We start from the raw sequence: 17,806 nt of genomic DNA on the forward strand, positions 1-17,806 counted from the left end.
GCACGGTAGAAAATAAAAGCAGAGAAGACTAGTGCGCGCTGTCAAATGTGGACAGAGTTGGTTAGATTTCTCTGGATGTTAACCAGCAGTAAGATAGCTAGAGAAATCTCTTTTCTTCCTCACTGCCAAGGTAAGTACCTTACAGCCACTGATCCTGGTGGCTCACTGTGCGCTGTTTGTTCATTACAATCCATGATCAGCCTCAGAATCTCTTGGCTAAATAGCTTTTTAAAGCCAGTATTAGTACACTATTAGTGCTCTACTGCTTGCAGCTTACTACCAATTTTTTTGGTTTGGAAGCAAGTCAGTCTTTATACCAAATAGTTTAGCAGTGTAAATTCTGTATTTTATCACAGTTTAGGGAAAGGATTAAAGTAGCAAGAAATACTTTCTTACACAGTGATCCTCTCCTTTACAGGCAGTTGAAGATACGTGTGTATCAGTTGTCAAGTTTGAGTTTGATGGCATCGAGGTAAGAATTTTGCTTTTTTTCTTTAAGTAAGGATATTTTTTTTTTCTTGCTTTGGAATAGGACAACTTTTCGGGGACTTGTGACCTTGCTATTTTACAAGGTTTTGGGTACCTTACAGTGTATTTAGGAAACTGTGATTAAACAGCCTGACCACAGCCTATCCCAGGAGAAGGCACTGCAGTAAAATGGGAGCTGATAGGAAAAGAAGCCCCTAGGAAGCCTGGCGGGCATGGGAACATCAGGGACACCTCTTGCTAAGCCTGTGCTGCAGGCCAGGGTAGCCCACTGGAACAGCAGTTATGTCACAGGGATTGTGCAGCGTGGGAGTAGAGGCAGTGTCCCTGCCAACCCTCCTGAGCTCTGACAAACCAGCTTTCTGCAGGGGGACAGGGATAGTGTAGTCACCGTATGGATCATGTGAGCAGGCTAAATGTTTTGTTGCAAATCAAAAATGAAGTGGTTGTGAGACAAACGTTCTGGAAGATGAAAAGTGAAAGCCCCCATTTGACTCCTGCCCAGGTTTGTCAGCTGCAGGAATCCTTGTATCTTGAATGCATCTCACACCGTGAGTGCAGACCTGCATGCTGTAGTACCTCAGCACGTTACTGCTCGGTGTCACTATCGCCAAGACCTTCAGTGACCTTCTTGTGGCCTCTCTCTGGTACAGACGTTCACAGAATAATTTTCTTGCCTCAGACTCTACTATAGACCAGATGCTTTGGGATCAAAAGGGCTTACTGCAGAAAGGAAATGCTCTCTCCTTTGCTGAAGTATAGTCGAGGTGGCTGAGCTTGCATCTTAATTTTATGATTTATGTTCCCTTTTAATGGAAGATGGAAATTGAGAGTAATCTTTTCAACTTAAAACCCCCTTCCTTTCCCTAGCTTAAAAAGGGGGGATACAGTGACGGTTTTGTAAATAAAATATGGAACTTCTAGTAATTCTCTTGAGTTTTCTGGCAAGTAAATCTCTTGGGACATGTATCAAACAGGTAAGTCCTTATCCTGGAATTGAAGGCAGCACCTTGGCTCCCACACAGGGTGGCAGAGATGGCCCAGCAGGGTCATGTCCCGACGTTCCAGGTCAGATAAAGAAAGTGCTGGCTGTGTTTGTGGGGTCGGTTTGACGTATCTTTTCTGTTTTCTAGAAGCCTGGGGAAGGACGCGCTGTGCGGTAGGACCGGTGCTACTTTAGCCCTGAGGTTCAAAAACTGCACATCAGTGCAACTCCCTGAGTGGCCTTCATCACCAAATAAACCAGATTTGCTTTCTCCAGGGTGGTGGGAACAGGAGCTCACAAGTGGATTCCAGCTACACCTCAGGGTAGCAGTTGGCACATGCTTAACTTTAACTTTAAAGCCCACCCACTGGCTATTAAAGGTCACATGAACCCCTGAGATCTAATGAAAGGAAAACCAAACAAACCAAAAAAACCCACGACAATATCCCCAGAAAACACTACACCCCGTTTCCCACTCCTGAAGGAGGCCGGGTTCACATGACACGTCGGGGTCCCCCCCTCACCCCGGGAACTTGCCAGCCTCCAGCCGGGGAGCCGGAGCATTTGTCCCCCCCTGCCCGGGGGCAGCTGCCAAAGCAGCGGCGCAGCGAGGAGAGCAGCTCCCACTCGGGCTGGCCGTGCCCACGGAACCAGAACACACACACACAGAACAGGTGTCCAAGCAAAAAGGCCCCGGTGTGCCAAAAGAAATAAAAGATTGAACGCTGAAGCAGCTGGGCAGGAATGCTCTGCAGTGAGCAGCTCCATGATGTCTGGCACTCCTCTGCAGGTACAATTCTACACGGCACTTCCACCAGACACAGGGACACTCAAGGGACTATTGAAGCCTATTTAAGATACTCAAAATGCAGTGACTTTCACTTTCCATTAATGAGAAGAGCGTCACCCAATCGTGGTTGCGTACTTCAACAGCAGTAGCTTAGCATAATTGAAATGTGTGGCAGGACTTTGGAGTGAGCTTTTCAAGGATCTTCCAAGGCAGCCATGGAACCCTGCAGAAGCCCCATGGAAACCTCTGTCTGCGACAGTAGAGGTGTCAAAAAAAAATATCCTTTAAGATAACAGGGGGAACGTATAGTAAAGAAGGGGATCCTTACCTACAACCCAATAGATCGAATGCTACCCCAAGAGTCCTATTCGTTTAAACACACCATGCTGGAATACCATGGCAGTGACGGCCCCTGGCAGTTTCAGCCCTGGCACTGAAGGACGTTGAGCATCTTTCAGATCGGGGAAGCAAGCGGGGATAGAGAAAGGCCGCTGACAGCTGCGGCTTAGTGCCCCTCAGATCCCAACATCTTTACTGGTGCTGTGTAAAAGGGAGCATTCTACTGGCTTTGCAAAAAAATATTTGGGGGTGCTTTTATTAAAATCATGATTCTTGAGGGGTTTCTAAATTCATGCTTTTATTGGCATGAGACTGAAACCTGACAATATTTTCAGGCCAAAGTTGTTAAATGCTTTCTGCAGAGCATGCAGGGTTTTTCAGTGGGTTTGGGGTTTTTTTGGTTTCCCTGTTATTCTGCAGCATAAAGATTACCCACAGAGTTATATTTCTCTTCTCACATTGAAGATGTAAGTATTTGCGTGCCCTGAGCTGCACGAAGAATATAAAAAGTATACAATTGCATAGCAATTAATACACATCAGCGAGACAGAATTTCTTTGGCACTTACATCTTGCACAATAGACCAGGTGACCATTTAAGCCCCAATGTCTTCACCACTTGCTCTGTCCTACTGTAACAACATCACTTTTTAAATATTTAAAGATTTGCTTTAATAAAGAACTGTGAATAATTATTTTACCCTATCCTTGATTTCTCCCTGCTTTTCAGAGACGTTTTTTTCTCCTGCATTTCAAAATACTACATTGTTTATTGCCTGCTGCCACACTGTCCTGGTTTCAGCTGGGTTAGAGCTTATTTTTTTCTTCTTCGTAGCTAGAATAGTGCTGGATTTGGGATTCAGTGTGGGATTTGGTGTGAGAAGAATGTTGATAATATACTGATGGTTTTAGTTGTTGCTAAGGAATCCAGGACTCTCTATCTCCCCGTGTCCTGCCCGTGGGCGGGTGCACACAAAGCTGGGGGGAGCACGGCCAGAGCACTGGACCCAAACTGGCCAAGGGCATATTCCATATCCGACAGCGTCATGCGCAGTGGGTCGCGGGGGGTGACCGGGTAGCCCTCGCTCTCGCTTCTGGGATTGCGGTTTGGAGATTTCCTCATCTCTGGGATCGCTGGCTGGGGCCGGGCTGGGCATCGGTCAGCGGGTGGGGAGCAATCGCACTGGGCATCACTCGCCTCTATTTTCTATTATTACCGTTATTATTACTATTTTATTTCAATTATGAAATTGTTCTTATCTCAACCTAAGTGTCTCCTTACCTTTTCCCCTCCGATTCTCTCCCCCATGCCCCGGGAAGGGGGAGGGTGGTTGAGAGGCTGCGTGGTGTTGGGCTGCCAGCCGGGTCCAAGCTCCGAACAGCCCCTTTGTTAAAGAACAAACCCAAACCCAGAGCACCCCCAGGCACACACACAGCCCCCCCCCCTCATTCTGCATTTCGTTTTGAACTTAAACAGGATGCTCTAACTCGTCTGGGTCTCTGTCCCCCTGCACTCCCCCCGGAGCAAATGCCATTTCTGGGCAGTCGCTCTGCATCTCCCTCTGTTCCCTCCTGGTCAGGGCTGTCACCCGACACTCTGGGGCAGACAGGTTCTTCTGGGGACCCTGGGCAGAATGATGGCGGCACTAAGTCATAGTTACAATTAAAGCTTTATTTTTTTAACATTATTTTATGATCAGCGTAGCCTAGAATGTCACGATCAGAGTAGCACAAGATTTCTACAAGCAGCATCAGCGTAGCACAATTTTATAAGTACCGTAGCGCTGAATTTTATAGCACAGCTTAGCTTATGGCTCCCAATCACCCGGACCCTCTGCAGATTGGGTCGCATCTTAACACTTGGCTCGCCGTAGCTACGTAACGATCCTAACCTGGACTCAAAACACATGAGAGCATACGAGTGGCTCTCTCAATCCTCAGAGGAAGCAGACTGGTTGATCTTACAGACGGGGTCTGTGTGCTGCTGCGCTTCCCTGTTCTGTGACGGGGTCGTCACAACCTGCTGGGCCGGTGCCCGGCACCTTCCAGGCCCGTGGGGAGGGAAGACGTCGGCCTGGCGCCCGGGAACCTTGAGGCCGACGGGGACGGGGAGAAGAAGTCTGCCTGGTGCACAGGAGCTCCAGGGCCTGAGGAGGAGGGGAGAGGGGACTGAGACAGGACCAGCCCGGTCACAGAGCGTGGCCGTTTGCCTCATGAAATGGCGTTCGTTATGCTAACCGTGTTTCCAGGGCTCGGGAGCAGGGGGTGCAGGCCACAAGCGCAATTGTTAATCGCCTCCATCAGATGGTTCCTGAAGTGCCGGGATGGCAGCAATGCAGGGCCCAAATAGCCGTTAGGCTCAAGGCCACTGGCGACTGTGTCTTGGCGGGCAGAAAAAATTAATTGGAAACAAACCCGTAAGAGACCAGGTGCTTTGCTACATGAGTCTCACGGACACAGTCCTGTACCTGGGAAGAGTGGAAAAGAAACCCTCAGCACCCCGAACGTGCCAGCCAGCGCTGCGGAGGCACGTTTACAGCCCTGGGCAGGTTTCTTTCACCTGGCTGCTGCAGCTCGGGGAAGAGGCGGGGGCTCTGCCAGCGGGCGAGCAGCCCTTCGGCTGCGGCGGCTGTGTGGCCGCAGTGTGTCCCCGTGCGTCCCTGGGTGGCCCCGTGTCACAAAGGGGCGGTGATGCGGCACCCGCCCGGCGATTGTGATCTCACCGGGCCAGGGCCCGACATCCTGACAAACAGGCCAGTGAAAGGCGGTGGGGCTGAGCCGGCCTTCGGGGTAACTCGGCTCCTTCCTTTGGTACTTGCGTGCCTCCTTTGCACCAAGCAGTTACCGTGTACTGCCCTCTTCTCCTCAACTGCCATCCTCTTTCAAAGGTAATTATGATTTGACTTTCAGGGCAGATCATATGAGTACGTAGATACGGGCTAAAAGTATCCAAACGGCCTTTGGAATTGCTGCCAGTTGGAGTCCTGTGACAGGGACAGTAGGGCCAGCAGCCTGCAGCTCTGCAGCAGCTGCAAGTACCACTGACACGCTCTTGATGGCGGAGGCTGTTCTGTGGGTTTCATTTGGGGTTTTTAAAATTCCTTCTGTTGAGCTACAGTTATCTCTTTGCAATCAGGGACTGGCGCGGATCTTCTCTGTCTGGAGAGCAGCCTGACATCCTTTGTCACCCCAAGCTCTCCCCTGTGTTGCTGAGAGGAGCGAAGGCCGCAATGGGGAACGACTTCTGTGAGTGACAGCTTCACCAGCCCGTTTGGATTTGGGGAATGCCCAAAGGCAGCGGACGTGGCCGGTGCTCCAGCCCTGAGTGTTGCTGTGCTGACAGCCTAGAGTGAATTCTGGGGCCTTCCCTGGTAGCAGCCAGACCTACCCCAGTGTTTCTGGTTACACAGGAAAACACATTTTATCACTCCCTGCCCCTAGCACAAGACTTAAAGTGTCGTTGCTCATAGAAAGAGCCGACATCAGTAGGGTTACCTTCTGGGCTGGATACTTGCTTGTTTTTGTCAAGTTAAAATCAGGAAAAGGGAAAACTTGACCTGCTAATCCAGTTCAAGACTCGAGAGGGAAGGGAAGGTAGCCCGAGGCACCGAAATCAGCGTGTGGGTTTGCTGGAATTTTGACAAAGAAAGCAGGGGAACAGACTATTTTCCAAAACTGTTTCTTGGCCAGCAAATTTCACTGGCAGTGTTAGGCTTCCCCCAGTGTTTCTGGGTTGGATGTAGACCTGGTTGTACCGGGTGCTACTGAGGAGAACTCAACCTTTAATATGCTTTTGTGCAGCAATATTGTCTCATGTCTTTTCAAATCTCATTTCCCTGCAGTCACTGTTGAGGGAATGGCTCCGCCACAAAAGATTCTCTTTCCCCCGGAGAAGATTTGCATGGACTGGCAGCAACGACAGAGCGCTGGAGCAGGGCTCTACAACCTGGGGAACACGTGCTTCCTCAACTCCGTCCTGCAGTGCCTGACGTACACACCCCCTCTGGCCAACTACCTGCTCTCTCGGGAGCACAGCCAGTTGTGTGAGTGCTTTTATGAACATCTCCTTGTAAATCTGTTGGGCACTTCCCAAGGATTCCCAGAAACTGGAATTCAATTTAGGAGAAAAGCAGCCTTTCTTTGTCAACCCCCTGAGTTGGTGGTCTTGTAACACTCAAGCCTAGAAGCCTCTTGTCGTAACCAGAAATGTTCATCTTCAGAAAGACAACTCTTTCTAGCCCTGGGTCTCTATTCCTGCAAGTTAAACAATTCTCTTTGCTTACTCTATAGAAAACTTGTGTCAGTTTAGTGTCCCTCTGAAGAAATTTTCCTGTGCACTAACATGTTCCAGGCTTGTTGAGACGTCAGCACCTTGAGACAAGAGGAGTGGAAACTGTTCTTCTAACTTCAAGATTTCCACTAAGTTTCCCATGGCTATGGGTATTTTGCTAACCAGAGAAGCTTCCTTCCCTCTCTCCCTCTGCAGGTCACCAGCAAGGCTTCTGCATGATGTGCAGAATGGAAGCGCACGTTAACAAGGTGCTGCATTCCTCAGACAGTGCCATCCAGCCTTGGGATGTCGTCAGTGTTCTCTCACGTAAGTCATCTCAGGTGCTTTTACATGTTTCCTGCCATTTTTGTAGGACAGCACTAGTGACTCCTTCTTTCTTAGGAATAGGAGAACATTTCGAGCCTGGCATGCCGGAAGATGCCCGTGACTTCTTACACTGTACTGTCAGTGCCATGCAGACAGCTTGTCTGAGTGGGAGCAGCGAGTAAGCACAAATTACTTTTTCCATGTTCCTGAGCCCTTTGGACATCTTGATGTACTCTCATCAAGAAAACCCTACGCCCAAGGCTTTCAGACAAAGCAAAACTCTTGGAGGAGATAACTCTCTGCCTTACCATTTATTTCCAGCTTGGATGCCTCTTCTCAACTAACTACAGTTGTCCAACAAATATTTGTGGGCTTTCTGAGATCCAGAGGTACTTTTCCACAACCCTTCTTCTCCTCGTCTGTGCCCTTCTGCCTGCCTGTGATAAACAGCTGATTGTGTAACTGGTGTAGTAGGTATGAAGGATGTAAACTGGCACAATCAGTTGATTTCCCCTATCGCTGAGCATTTTGATTTGCCTTCCAGTCACGTGCTTGAGCTGCAACATGACTACCAATTTCTACCAGGCCTTCCTGGATCTTTCTTTGGATATACAAGTAAGGGTTTCTAACTGCGCTTCAAGACATCTCAAAGTCCCTGTAGCTTCCCAGAATCAACACAGTTGACTTAAAAATGTGTACTGCAAACACAAGAGAGCTTGGTGGTGGGTGGGATGTGGAAAGGATGGTGTCCTTCTGGGGAGGCCATGGCAGAGGTCTCCGTGTAGGTGCTGGCCTTAAGCTGGACAAGCACCCATTATCCTCTCTGCACATCATCAGTACATGAACTGAACGGTGGCACAGGGATGGAACTCTTGATAGCCCCAAGGATCCTGGGGAAATGAGGGCAATTTTGAGCGTAATAGCCTCTTTCTGCCTCCTTCTGGACACTTCTTGGCGGTTCACAGTGGCTCTCCTCAGTGTCAACCAGCTGCATTTTTGCGTAAACTCCTAGTGAGTGTTTGGGCAAGGGTACTTCCCACAGCTCAGTGCTCTCTTTTCTCACTCCTCCAGGCAGCCTCATCTGTCACCGCAGCTCTGGAGAACTTTGTGAAACCGAAGCAGCTGGATGGTGAAAACTGCTTTAAATGTAGCAAGTAAGATGATTCCTAACGACATATTAGTACTAGATCCTGCGGGAAGGTGCTGCATGTCATCTGTCATAAGCCATCTTGTCACGTAGGTTTAATGCACAATAGAGTTGTAGCTTTTTTTTATTTGGCCTTATGGTACTGAATAGCCTTAAAATAGCATAAGGATGTGTGAGACAGGAGAGCTTGCCTGGCCTCCTTGGGGCAAGACAGGGTGCATTTCAGCACCTGGCTCTGTGCTTGGTTTCAAGGTGTGACAAGATGGTTGCCGCCTCCAAGAGCCTTACAGTCCACCACGCACCCAGGGTTCTCACGGTGTGTCTGGAAAGGGCTGAAGATTTCACCAACAGGAAGATCAGCAAGGTGTGTACGCAACTGGAGTGCAACTTTCTCTTCCTGGAGCAGGAGATTTCCCAGAGCTGTTCATGTTGAGTTTTTCGTGTTTCCTTCTGGAGAGAGGAGAGTCCCCATGGGAAGACAAGCGTGTGCTCTGCTCCGACTGAGCTACTTTGGCCGACAAGTTTCCTGCCACCCAGACATGTTGTTTTAGGGAAGACCAAGTATCCAGGAGCCCAAAGATGTATTAATACACCTCTGGCCCCTGGTCATTGAGGGCTATTTCATGAGTATTTCTGGATCATTTTGGAGCCCTCTTGGTCTCTCCGTAGGTTGTGGAGTATCCCGAGTGCCTGGATCTTCGCCCGTACACATCTCAGGCAGCTGGGGAACCGCTCCTCTACTGCTTATATGCTGTCCTGGTACACAGCGGTGACAGCTGTAATGAAGGACACTACTACTGCTACACAAAGGTAAAGAGCAGCTTGCTTCCAAACAAGGGAGAAATGTGTGCTGGGGAAGACAAATTTGCATGGCAGGTATCAGCAGATTAGATTTTGGGGAAGAAGGTCTCCTTAGGGGCTGGATTAGATTTGGTGTGGTGTTTGTACTCTTGCTTCTTCTGTAGTTTTCTGCCTGTGTTTTTCTGGAGAAACCACACAGTTCGTCTCCAGGTATCGATGCCTTTTTTTACAGGCCAGCAACGGACTGTGGTACAAGATGGACGATATGTCTGTGCATTATTGTGACATTGACACAGTTCTCAGGCAACAAGCTTATTTACTGTTTTATGTCAGGTAATAACAAGTATTAAAATGTGTTCAGAATACATTTCCTTTTGCTAACTTTTATTTTTTTCCTTTTCATCCCCCTGAGTGTTTCTCTTTCTGTCACAGGAAGCAATTACCACCTGCATCATTCTGTGCTGTCAAATCTAAACTACCCCACGGCAGCCCATAAGGCCCCTTGCTGGGCTTTAGGTCGCTGCCGTGGTGTAAACTGCTACTTGTCTTCTATCTGAAGCTGGCTAATGTAGAGAAGAGACCTTAAAAGTACAGGAAAGATGGGGAGGGACTGTTTATCAGGGAGTGTGGGGATAGGACAAGGGGTAACAGTTTTAAACTGAAAGAGGGTAGATTTAGATTAGGTATTAGGAAGAAATTCTTTACTGCGCAGGTGGTGAGGCACTGGAACAGGGTGCCCAGAGGAGCTGTGGCTTCCCCCTTCCTGGAAGTGTTCAAGGCCAGGTTGGACAGGGCTTGGAGCAACCCGGTCTAGTGGAAAGTGTCCCTGCCTATGGCAGGGAGGGTGGGACTCGATGATCTTTACGGTCCCTTCCAACCATTTTATGATTCTATGACTCTATGAAATGGAGGCTGTAGGATGTATAAAGACGAGATCTTGCTCCGACAGGGGCAGACCTGGTGGGGAGACCCCAACTGAGTTTCCCATTTGTCGTCTTGGTTATGTCTTCTCTCTGTTGTAGAACTACTCCAAGAAAATGACTGAACCCCAGAGGAGGTGCTCGGATTTGCAACCTGAAGAAAGGACTTCTTCCCACCGGCACTGTCCTACGCCCGTTCCTTCCTCAGTCAGTGGGCGGCCGGCAGCGAGCAGGTGGGCTCTGTGGGACCACAGGGTCTGCCTTGTCGGACCAAGGCAGCTCTGGGGAGGTCAGGGCACCAGACAGACAGTGGATTTCTTTCTGAGATCTCTTTTCCCTCCTAACCTGCAGCTTTCTTCACAGTTGCAGCACCGCTCCCTCTCCAAGCACCCCACCTAGATCCATCCCATTTCTCCACCTTTGGCTCTTCTGCCTTTGCAGCCCTCCAGGAGAGCCTTTGGGAGGCCCTTGGCTGTTCCCTCCCACAGCTCCTGGGGGTTCCCCATGGTTCTGGTCCTTTCAGGAGGAAAGGGCAGGACCTTACCACAGTTCTCTTTGCAGGATGTGGCGGTGGGCATGGAGGGCTCTCTAGAGGACAGTGGCTCCTCTGCACCAGCCAGCACCAGCCAGGTAACCTCGGCAGGTGCCCAGGAGGCATCTGCATGGTGGCTGTGCCGTATCTGGCCAGGCAGGCTCCGCATGGCCTCCTACGTGGGCTCCTGCTTGCATCGCTTCTTCTGTGGCTGTGTAAGGCTGGTATCCAGAAGGAAAGCTGCGTGCCTGGACTCCCGTCAACTATCTGATAGTGTGCTGCACGCCATGCGAGAAGACAGCAACAAAGGGGAGCACGGATTCAGCACTTCTTCCCGCTGCCAGACAAACAGCGCCAGGGAGAGGGCCCGGAGCAGGTCCCCACAGTGGGGAAAAGATCATCGCAGCTGGCTCGTGGACACCACGGACTACGAGCACTCAGCAGGGAGAGGAGGAGGAGAACTAGTCCTCCAAGTCGTGAACACGCTTCCAGGGATGACACAGCTCCAGAGCCTCCTAATGGAAGCTCCCAGTTGGCTCCCACAGCCAGGGCTGCTCGGGAGAAAACGCTGCCAAGGCAGAGCGAACAGAGCAGAGCCCTGCAGCGCAGAGATGATCTCCTCAGCCAGTTCAAGGAGATCACGGATTACCACTGCTCAGAAAGGACAACACGTTCTCCACGCTGTGACCGAGCCCCAAGGGACAATGCAGCTCCAGGGCCCAACTCCAACAGCTCCCAAGTGGGCTCCCAGGGCTGCTTGGGAGAAAACTCGACGGAGGCAGAGAGCGCGGAGCAGATCCCCACAGCGGGGCCGTGATCGCCGCAGCTGGTTCATGGACACCAGACTATGACCCTTCGGCAGGGAGGAGGAGGAGGAGAAGGGTTTCAGTGCCCCAGAAATGCACATCGCACAAACACTCAGAGCGCTGCAGTGGTGACAGTGGCAGATTGTGACCCTGGATGAGGGAGGAGCATAGCATCCGACTTCTGCCACGCTGGAGAGGAGGAAAACTAATTCAGGAAACACCAAAACTGTGCCCAGCAGGGACCAGGCTGCGCTAAGGCCACCGGCAGCCCCCCTTGTCCTTCCTCTCAGTGCTGCCTCTGCCCAGGAGGAGCTCAGAGAGACCTTCCAGAGACCTGGGCAGCTCTGCTGGCTGGCCCCCCTGCCCAAAGGCCCCTTGAGGAAGAGCTTTAACCCATGCTCAGCTTTTGGGATCACCTTGCAAAACCAGCACTCCTCTGGAAACAACAGTCAGAAAAGCCAAAGCCAGAATTAAAAACAGGTGTTGGCCTTGCATGTGTAATTTACGGGGTGTTTCATTCTCTGCAGGTTTGGGGTCAATCAGTGGAAATATCCAGTCTGAGAAGTTTATGTTATGGGATTTTGAAAGCTGTGGGCTTGCACGTGCCCATCTTGCGCTCTCATTAAGTTCCAGTTCAAGTCACTCGAAGGGAAATGGTCCACATGAGCCAGCACCGAGCGGGACTGCAACAGGCTGAACGGCCGGGCCGAGGGTGCTGCTCAGTGGCACCAAGTGTAGTCAGAGGCCAGTGACTAGCAGTGCCGTTCAGGGTTCAGTACTGGATCTGATCCTGTGTGCCCTCTTCCTCAACTGATGGTCTGGATGACAGGGCAGAGTGCACCCTCCACAACTTGGCAGATGCCACCAGACTGGGAGGAGTGGTGCCGAGGCCAGGGGCCGTGCTGCCATCCCGAGGGGCCTGGGCAGGCTGGAGAGATGGGCTGGCAGTTCAGCAAGGAAAAGCACAAAGGGTGCTGTGGGTGACGAGCACCAGCACCGGCTGCCCGAGGCGCCTGTGGAGGCTCCAGCCAGGTAGATGTGCCACAGCCCTCTCTGCCCATGGCCAGGGACACCCAGCTGCAGGTGGCCCTGCTCGAGCAGGGCTCAGCCCGGGTGAGTGCCCCCTCCGGCGGCTCTCCCGGCCAGCCTCACGGAGCCTGCGCTGCTGGGAAATGGCTGCTGAGAAGAGGACGCAGGACTTCTCCTCAACTTCCATCCTCTTTCCATGGTAATTATGATTTAACTTTCAGGACAGATCATAAGAGTAGGCAGATACAGGATAAAAGTATCCAAACGGCCTTTGGAATTGCTGCCAGTTGGAGTCCTGTGACAGGGACAGTAGGGCCAGCAGCCTGCAGCTCTGCAGCAGCTGCAAGTACCACTGACACGCTCTTGATGGTGGATGCTGTTCTGTGGGTTTCATTTGGGGTTTTCTAAATTCATTTTGTTGAGCTACAATAATGTTTTTGCAATCAGGGACTGGCGCTGATCTTCTCTGTCTGGAGAGAAGCCTTTGTCATCCCAAGCTTTCCCCTCTGTTCCTGTGAGTAATGGCCTCACCAGCCCGTTTGGATTTTGGGAATGCCCAAAGGCAACGGACGTGGCCGGTGCTCCAGCCCTGAGTGTTGCTGTGCTGACAGCCTAGAGTGAATTCTGGGGCCTTCCCTGGTAGCAGCCAGACCTACCCCAGTGTTTCTGGTTACACACAGGAAAACACATTTTATCACTCCCCTGCCCCTAGCACAAGACTTTGAAAGTTGTCGTTGCTCATAGAAAGAGCCGACATCAGTAGGGTTACCTTCTGGGCTGGATACTTGCTTGTTTTCACCGAGTTACAATCAGCAAAAGAGAAAACTTGAGATGCCATTCCAGTTCAAGACTCAAGAGGGAAAGGAAGGTAGCCCGACGCACAGAAATCCGAGTGTGGGTTTGCTGGACTTCCAGCATGTTACATGGACTGGCAGCAACAACAGAGAGGTGGAGCAGGGCTCTACAACCTGGGGAACACGTGCTTCCTCAACTCCGTCCTGCAGTGCCTGACGTACACACCCCCTGGCCAGCTACCTGCTCTCTGGGAGCACAGCCAGTCGGGAGTGCTTTTATGAAATATCTCCTTGGAAATCGGTTGGGCACTTCCCAGGGTTTCCCAGAATCTGGAAGTTGATTTAGGAGAAAAGCAGCCCTTCTTTGTCAATCCTATAGTGGGTGTTCTTGGAACACTGAAGCCGAGAAGCCGCTTGTCTTATCTAGGCGTGTTCATCTTCAGAAAGGCACCTCTTCCTAGCCCCGGGTCTTGGTCCCTATTCCTGCAAGTCAAACTCTTTGCTTATTGCACAGAAACTTATGTCAGTTTAGTGTCCCTCTGAAGAATGTTTTCTATGCACTAAAATGTCCTGGCCTTGTTGGGACACTGGCACCTTGGGAGAAGAGGAGTGGAGACTGTTCTTTTAACTTCAAGATCCCCATCAGGTTTCCCATGGCTATGGGTATTTTGCTAACTTGAGAAGCTTCCTTCCCTCCTCCCTCCCTCCTCCCTCCCTCCCTCCCTCCCCTCCCTCCCCCTCCCTCCCTCCCTCCCTCTCCCTCCCTCCCTCCCCCTCCCTCCCACTCCCTCCCTCCCTCCCCTCCCCCTCCCTCCTCCCCTCCCTCCCTCCCTCCCTCCCTCCCTCCTCCTCCCTCCCTCCCTCCCTCCCTCCCTCCCTCCCTCCTCCCTCCCTCCCTCCCTCCCTCCCTCTGCAGGTCACCAGCAAGGCTTCTGCATGATGTGCACAATGGAGGCACACATTAGCAAGGTCAGGTATTCCTCAGGCAGTGCCGCCAAGCCTTGGGCTGCATCAGTGTTCTCACACGTAAGTCATTTCAGGTGCTCTTACAGTATTTTCTCCATTCCTGTAGAGAGAACTAATAACTTCTTCTTTCTGAGGAATAGGAGAACATTCTGATCCTGGCATGCAGGAATATGCCCATGAGTTCTTACGCTGACTTCCCCTACCACCGACCATTTTGATTTGCCTTCCAGTCAGGTGCTTGAGCTGCAACACGGTCTCCGATTCCTACGAGGCCTTCCTGGATATTCCACTGGATATAAAAGTAAGAGGTTTGGCAACTGTGTTTCAAGACGTCCCAAGGCCCCTGTAGCTTTCCAGAATGAATATGGTTGACTTAAAAATGCATACTGTGAACACAAGAGCGCTTGGTGGTGGGTGGGGTGTGGAATGGACGGTGTCCTCCTGGGCAGGCCATGGCACTGCTCTCCCTGTAGGTGCTGGCTTTAAGCTGGACAAGCACCCATTATCCTCGCTGCACCCTTGATAGACTCTCATCCCTCTTTCTTTTGCCCTCCCTCAACCCCATCTGGCTCCTAGGCTGATGGGTTGTGTTGTTTTCATTACCGATGACCCTCCACACCATCGGGAGCTGAACTGAGCGGTGGCACAGGCACGTAGCTCTTGACAGCCCCAGAAATCCTGGGGAAATGAGGGAAATGTCGACCATAATACCCTCTTTCTGCCTCCTCCTGGACACTGCCTGGGGGTTCGCAGTGGCTCTCCTCAGCGTCATCTAGCTGGGTTTTTGTAAACTCCTAGTGAGTGCTTGGGCGAGGCTATTTCCCACAGCTCACTGCTCTCCTTTCTCACTCCTCCAGGCAGCCTCATCTGTCACCACAGCTCTGGAGGAATTTGTGAAACCGAAGCAGCTGGATGGCGAAAACAGCTTTAAATGTAGCCAGTAAGATGATTCCTAACGACATATTAGTACTAGATCCTGCGCGCGGGTGCAGCATGTTGCCATCATAAGTCACCTTTTCACATAGGTTTGATGCACAATAATGAGACACAGCACTTTTTCATATGGCCTTATGGTACTGAATAGCCTAAAATAGCGTAAGGCTGTGTGAGACAGGAGAGCTTGCCTGGCCACCTGGGGCAAGGCAGGGTGCATTTCAGCACTGGGCTCTGTGCTTGGCTTCAAGGTGTGACAAGATGGTTGCTGCCACCAAGAGGTTTACCGTCCATCGCGCACCCAGGGTTCTCACGGTGTGTCTGAAAAGGTTTGAAGATTTCACCAATGGGAAGATCGGCAACGTGCGTACGCAACTGGAGTGCAAGTTTCTCTTCCTGAAGCAGATTTCCCAAAGCAGTGCCCTCATGTTGCATTTTTCATGTTTCATTCTGGGGAGAGGAGAGTTCCCGTGGGAGGACAAGCGTGTACTCTGCTCCGACAGAGATGCTTTGGCTGACAACACTTTCCTGCCACCCAAAGACATCACTTGAGGGAAAACCAAGTGTTCATGAGCCCCAGAGATGTTTTTATACACCTCTGGGCCCTGCTCTTTGAGGACTATTTCATTTAGTGTTTCAGGATCATTTCGGAGCCCTCTTGGTCTCTCCGTAGGTCGCGGAGTATCCCGAGTATCTGGATCTCCACCCGTACATGTCGCAGACAACTGGGGAACTGCTCCTGTACTCCTTATATGCTGTCCTGGTACATAGTGGTGACAGTTGTCAGGAAGGACACTACTACTGCTACACAAAGGTTAAGAGCAACTTCCTTCCAAAGAAGGGAAAAATGTGTGCTGGGGAAAACAAATTTGCATGGCAAGGTTACTGGCAGCCAAGGTTTTGGGAAGAAGGTCTCCTTAGGAGCTGGAGTGGATTTGATTTGGTGTGTGTACTCTTGGTTCTGTAGTTTTCTGCCTGTGTTCTTCTGGAGAAACCACGCAGTTCATCTCCAGGTATCGATGCCTTTTTTCACAGGCCAGCAATGGAGGGTGACACAAGATGGACGATACATCTGTGAACTGTTGCAACGTCGACACAGTTCTCAGGCAGCAAGCCTACTTACTGTTTTATGCCAGGTAAAAACAAGTCACAAAATGTTTCTGTTTCTGTGTTTCTCTTTCTGTCATAGGAGACAATTACTACCTGCATCCTTCAGTGCTGAAAAATCAGACCTAACCCACGCCAGTCCTTGTCTTTCCTTGCCGGCTTTAGGCTGCTGCCCTGGTAAACTGCTACTTGTCTGCTATCTGAAGCTGTCCAATGTCGAGGTCCTGGGTTTGGCTGGAATAGAGTTAATGTTTCTTCTTAGTAGTTAGAATAGCGCTGTGCTTTGGATTCAGTGTGGGATTTGGTATTAGAAAAATGTTGGTAACACACTGATGTTTTCAGTTGTTGCTGAGACATCAAGGACTCTCCAACTCCCCGTGTCCTGCCCGTGCGCAGGTGCACAAGAAGCTGGGAGGGAGCACGGCCAGAGCGCCGGATCCAAAGTGGCCAACTAAATACTCCCTGTGATGTAACGTCATGCTCAGTGTAGAAAGGAGGGGCGGCCAGGAAGAGGGGGGCTCTCCCTCGCTTCCAGGATTGCCATTGGGGGATCTTGGGATTTTGGGACTGCTGGCCAGGAATGGGCTGGGTAGCAGTCAGTGGGTGGTGAGCAATCACATTGTGCATTGCCCATTTGTACTTTCTACTATTGTTGTTTCATTTTATTACAGTTACTAAACTGTTTTTATCTCAACCTATGAGACTCCCTTTACCCCTTCACTGGAAGAGGTTGCCCAGTGAAGTTGTGGCTGCCCCCTCCCTGGAAGTGTTCAAAGCCAGGTTGGACGGGGCCTTGAGCAACCTGGTCTGATGGAAGATGCCCCTGCCCATGGGAGGGGTTGGAACTAGACAGTCTTTAATTTCCTTTCCAACATTTTATGATTCTATGTTTCTCTGAAATGGAGGCTGTCAGGGGCATAAAGACAAGGTCTTGTTTTGACACCAGTCAAGTTTCCCATTCTCATCTTGGTTATGTCTTCTGTCCGTTGTAGAAACGGCTCCAAGAAAATGACTGAACCCCAGAGGAGGTGCTCGGATTTGCAACCTGGAGAAAGGGCTTATTCCCCACCGGCACTGTCCTACGCCCGTTCCTTCCTCAGTCAGTGGGCGGCCGGCAGCGAGCAGGTGGGTTCTGTGGGACCACAGGGTCTGCCTTGCCTGACCAAGGCAGCTCTGGGGAGGTGGCCAGGGCACCAGATGGATAGTGGACTTATTTCTGGGGTCTCTTTTCCCTCCCACAAGCTGCAGCTTTCTTCGCAGTTGCAGCACCGCTCCCTCTCCAAGCACCCCACTTAGATCTGTCCATTTTCTCCACCTTTGGCCCTTCTGCCTTTGCAGCCCTCCAGGAGAGCCTTTGGGAGGCCCTTGGCTGTTCCCTCCCACAGCTCCTGGGGCTTCCTCCCAGTGCTGCCTCTGCCCAGGAGGAGCTCAGAGAGACTTTCCAGAGACTCGGGCAGCTCTGCTGGCTGGCCCCCCTGCCCAAAGGTCCCTCGAGAAAGAGTTTTAACCCGTGTTCCGCTTTTGGGATCACCTTGCAAAACCAGCACTCATTGGGAACGAGCAGTCAGAAAAGCC

At 51.1% G+C, this 17,806-nt stretch overlaps 1 protein-coding gene across 1 annotated transcript; it reads left to right on the plus strand.

Annotated features, from left to right (window-relative positions):
- Nucleotides 1-6,415: 6,415 nt before the first annotated feature.
- On the plus strand, nt 6,416-17,247 carry LOC122154282 (ubiquitin carboxyl-terminal hydrolase 42-like). The gene is made up of 7 exons (XM_042801625.1): nt 6,416-6,642; nt 7,086-7,196; nt 7,272-7,374; nt 7,518-7,585; nt 14,422-14,492; nt 15,798-15,938; nt 17,224-17,247. The coding sequence occupies exons 1-7, from the start codon at nt 6,456-6,458 to the stop codon at nt 17,245-17,247; spliced, it is 705 nt and encodes a 234-aa protein (XP_042657559.1). The 5' UTR covers nt 6,416-6,455.
- The last annotated feature ends 559 nt before the right edge of the window (nt 17,248-17,806 follow it).

Source organism: Tyto alba, unplaced genomic scaffold (assembly GCF_018691265.1).
Source record: "Tyto alba isolate M040663 unplaced genomic scaffold, T.alba_DEE_v4.0 Super-Scaffold_36, whole genome shotgun sequence".
NCBI classification, from domain to species: Eukaryota; Metazoa; Chordata; class Aves; order Strigiformes; family Tytonidae; genus Tyto; species Tyto alba.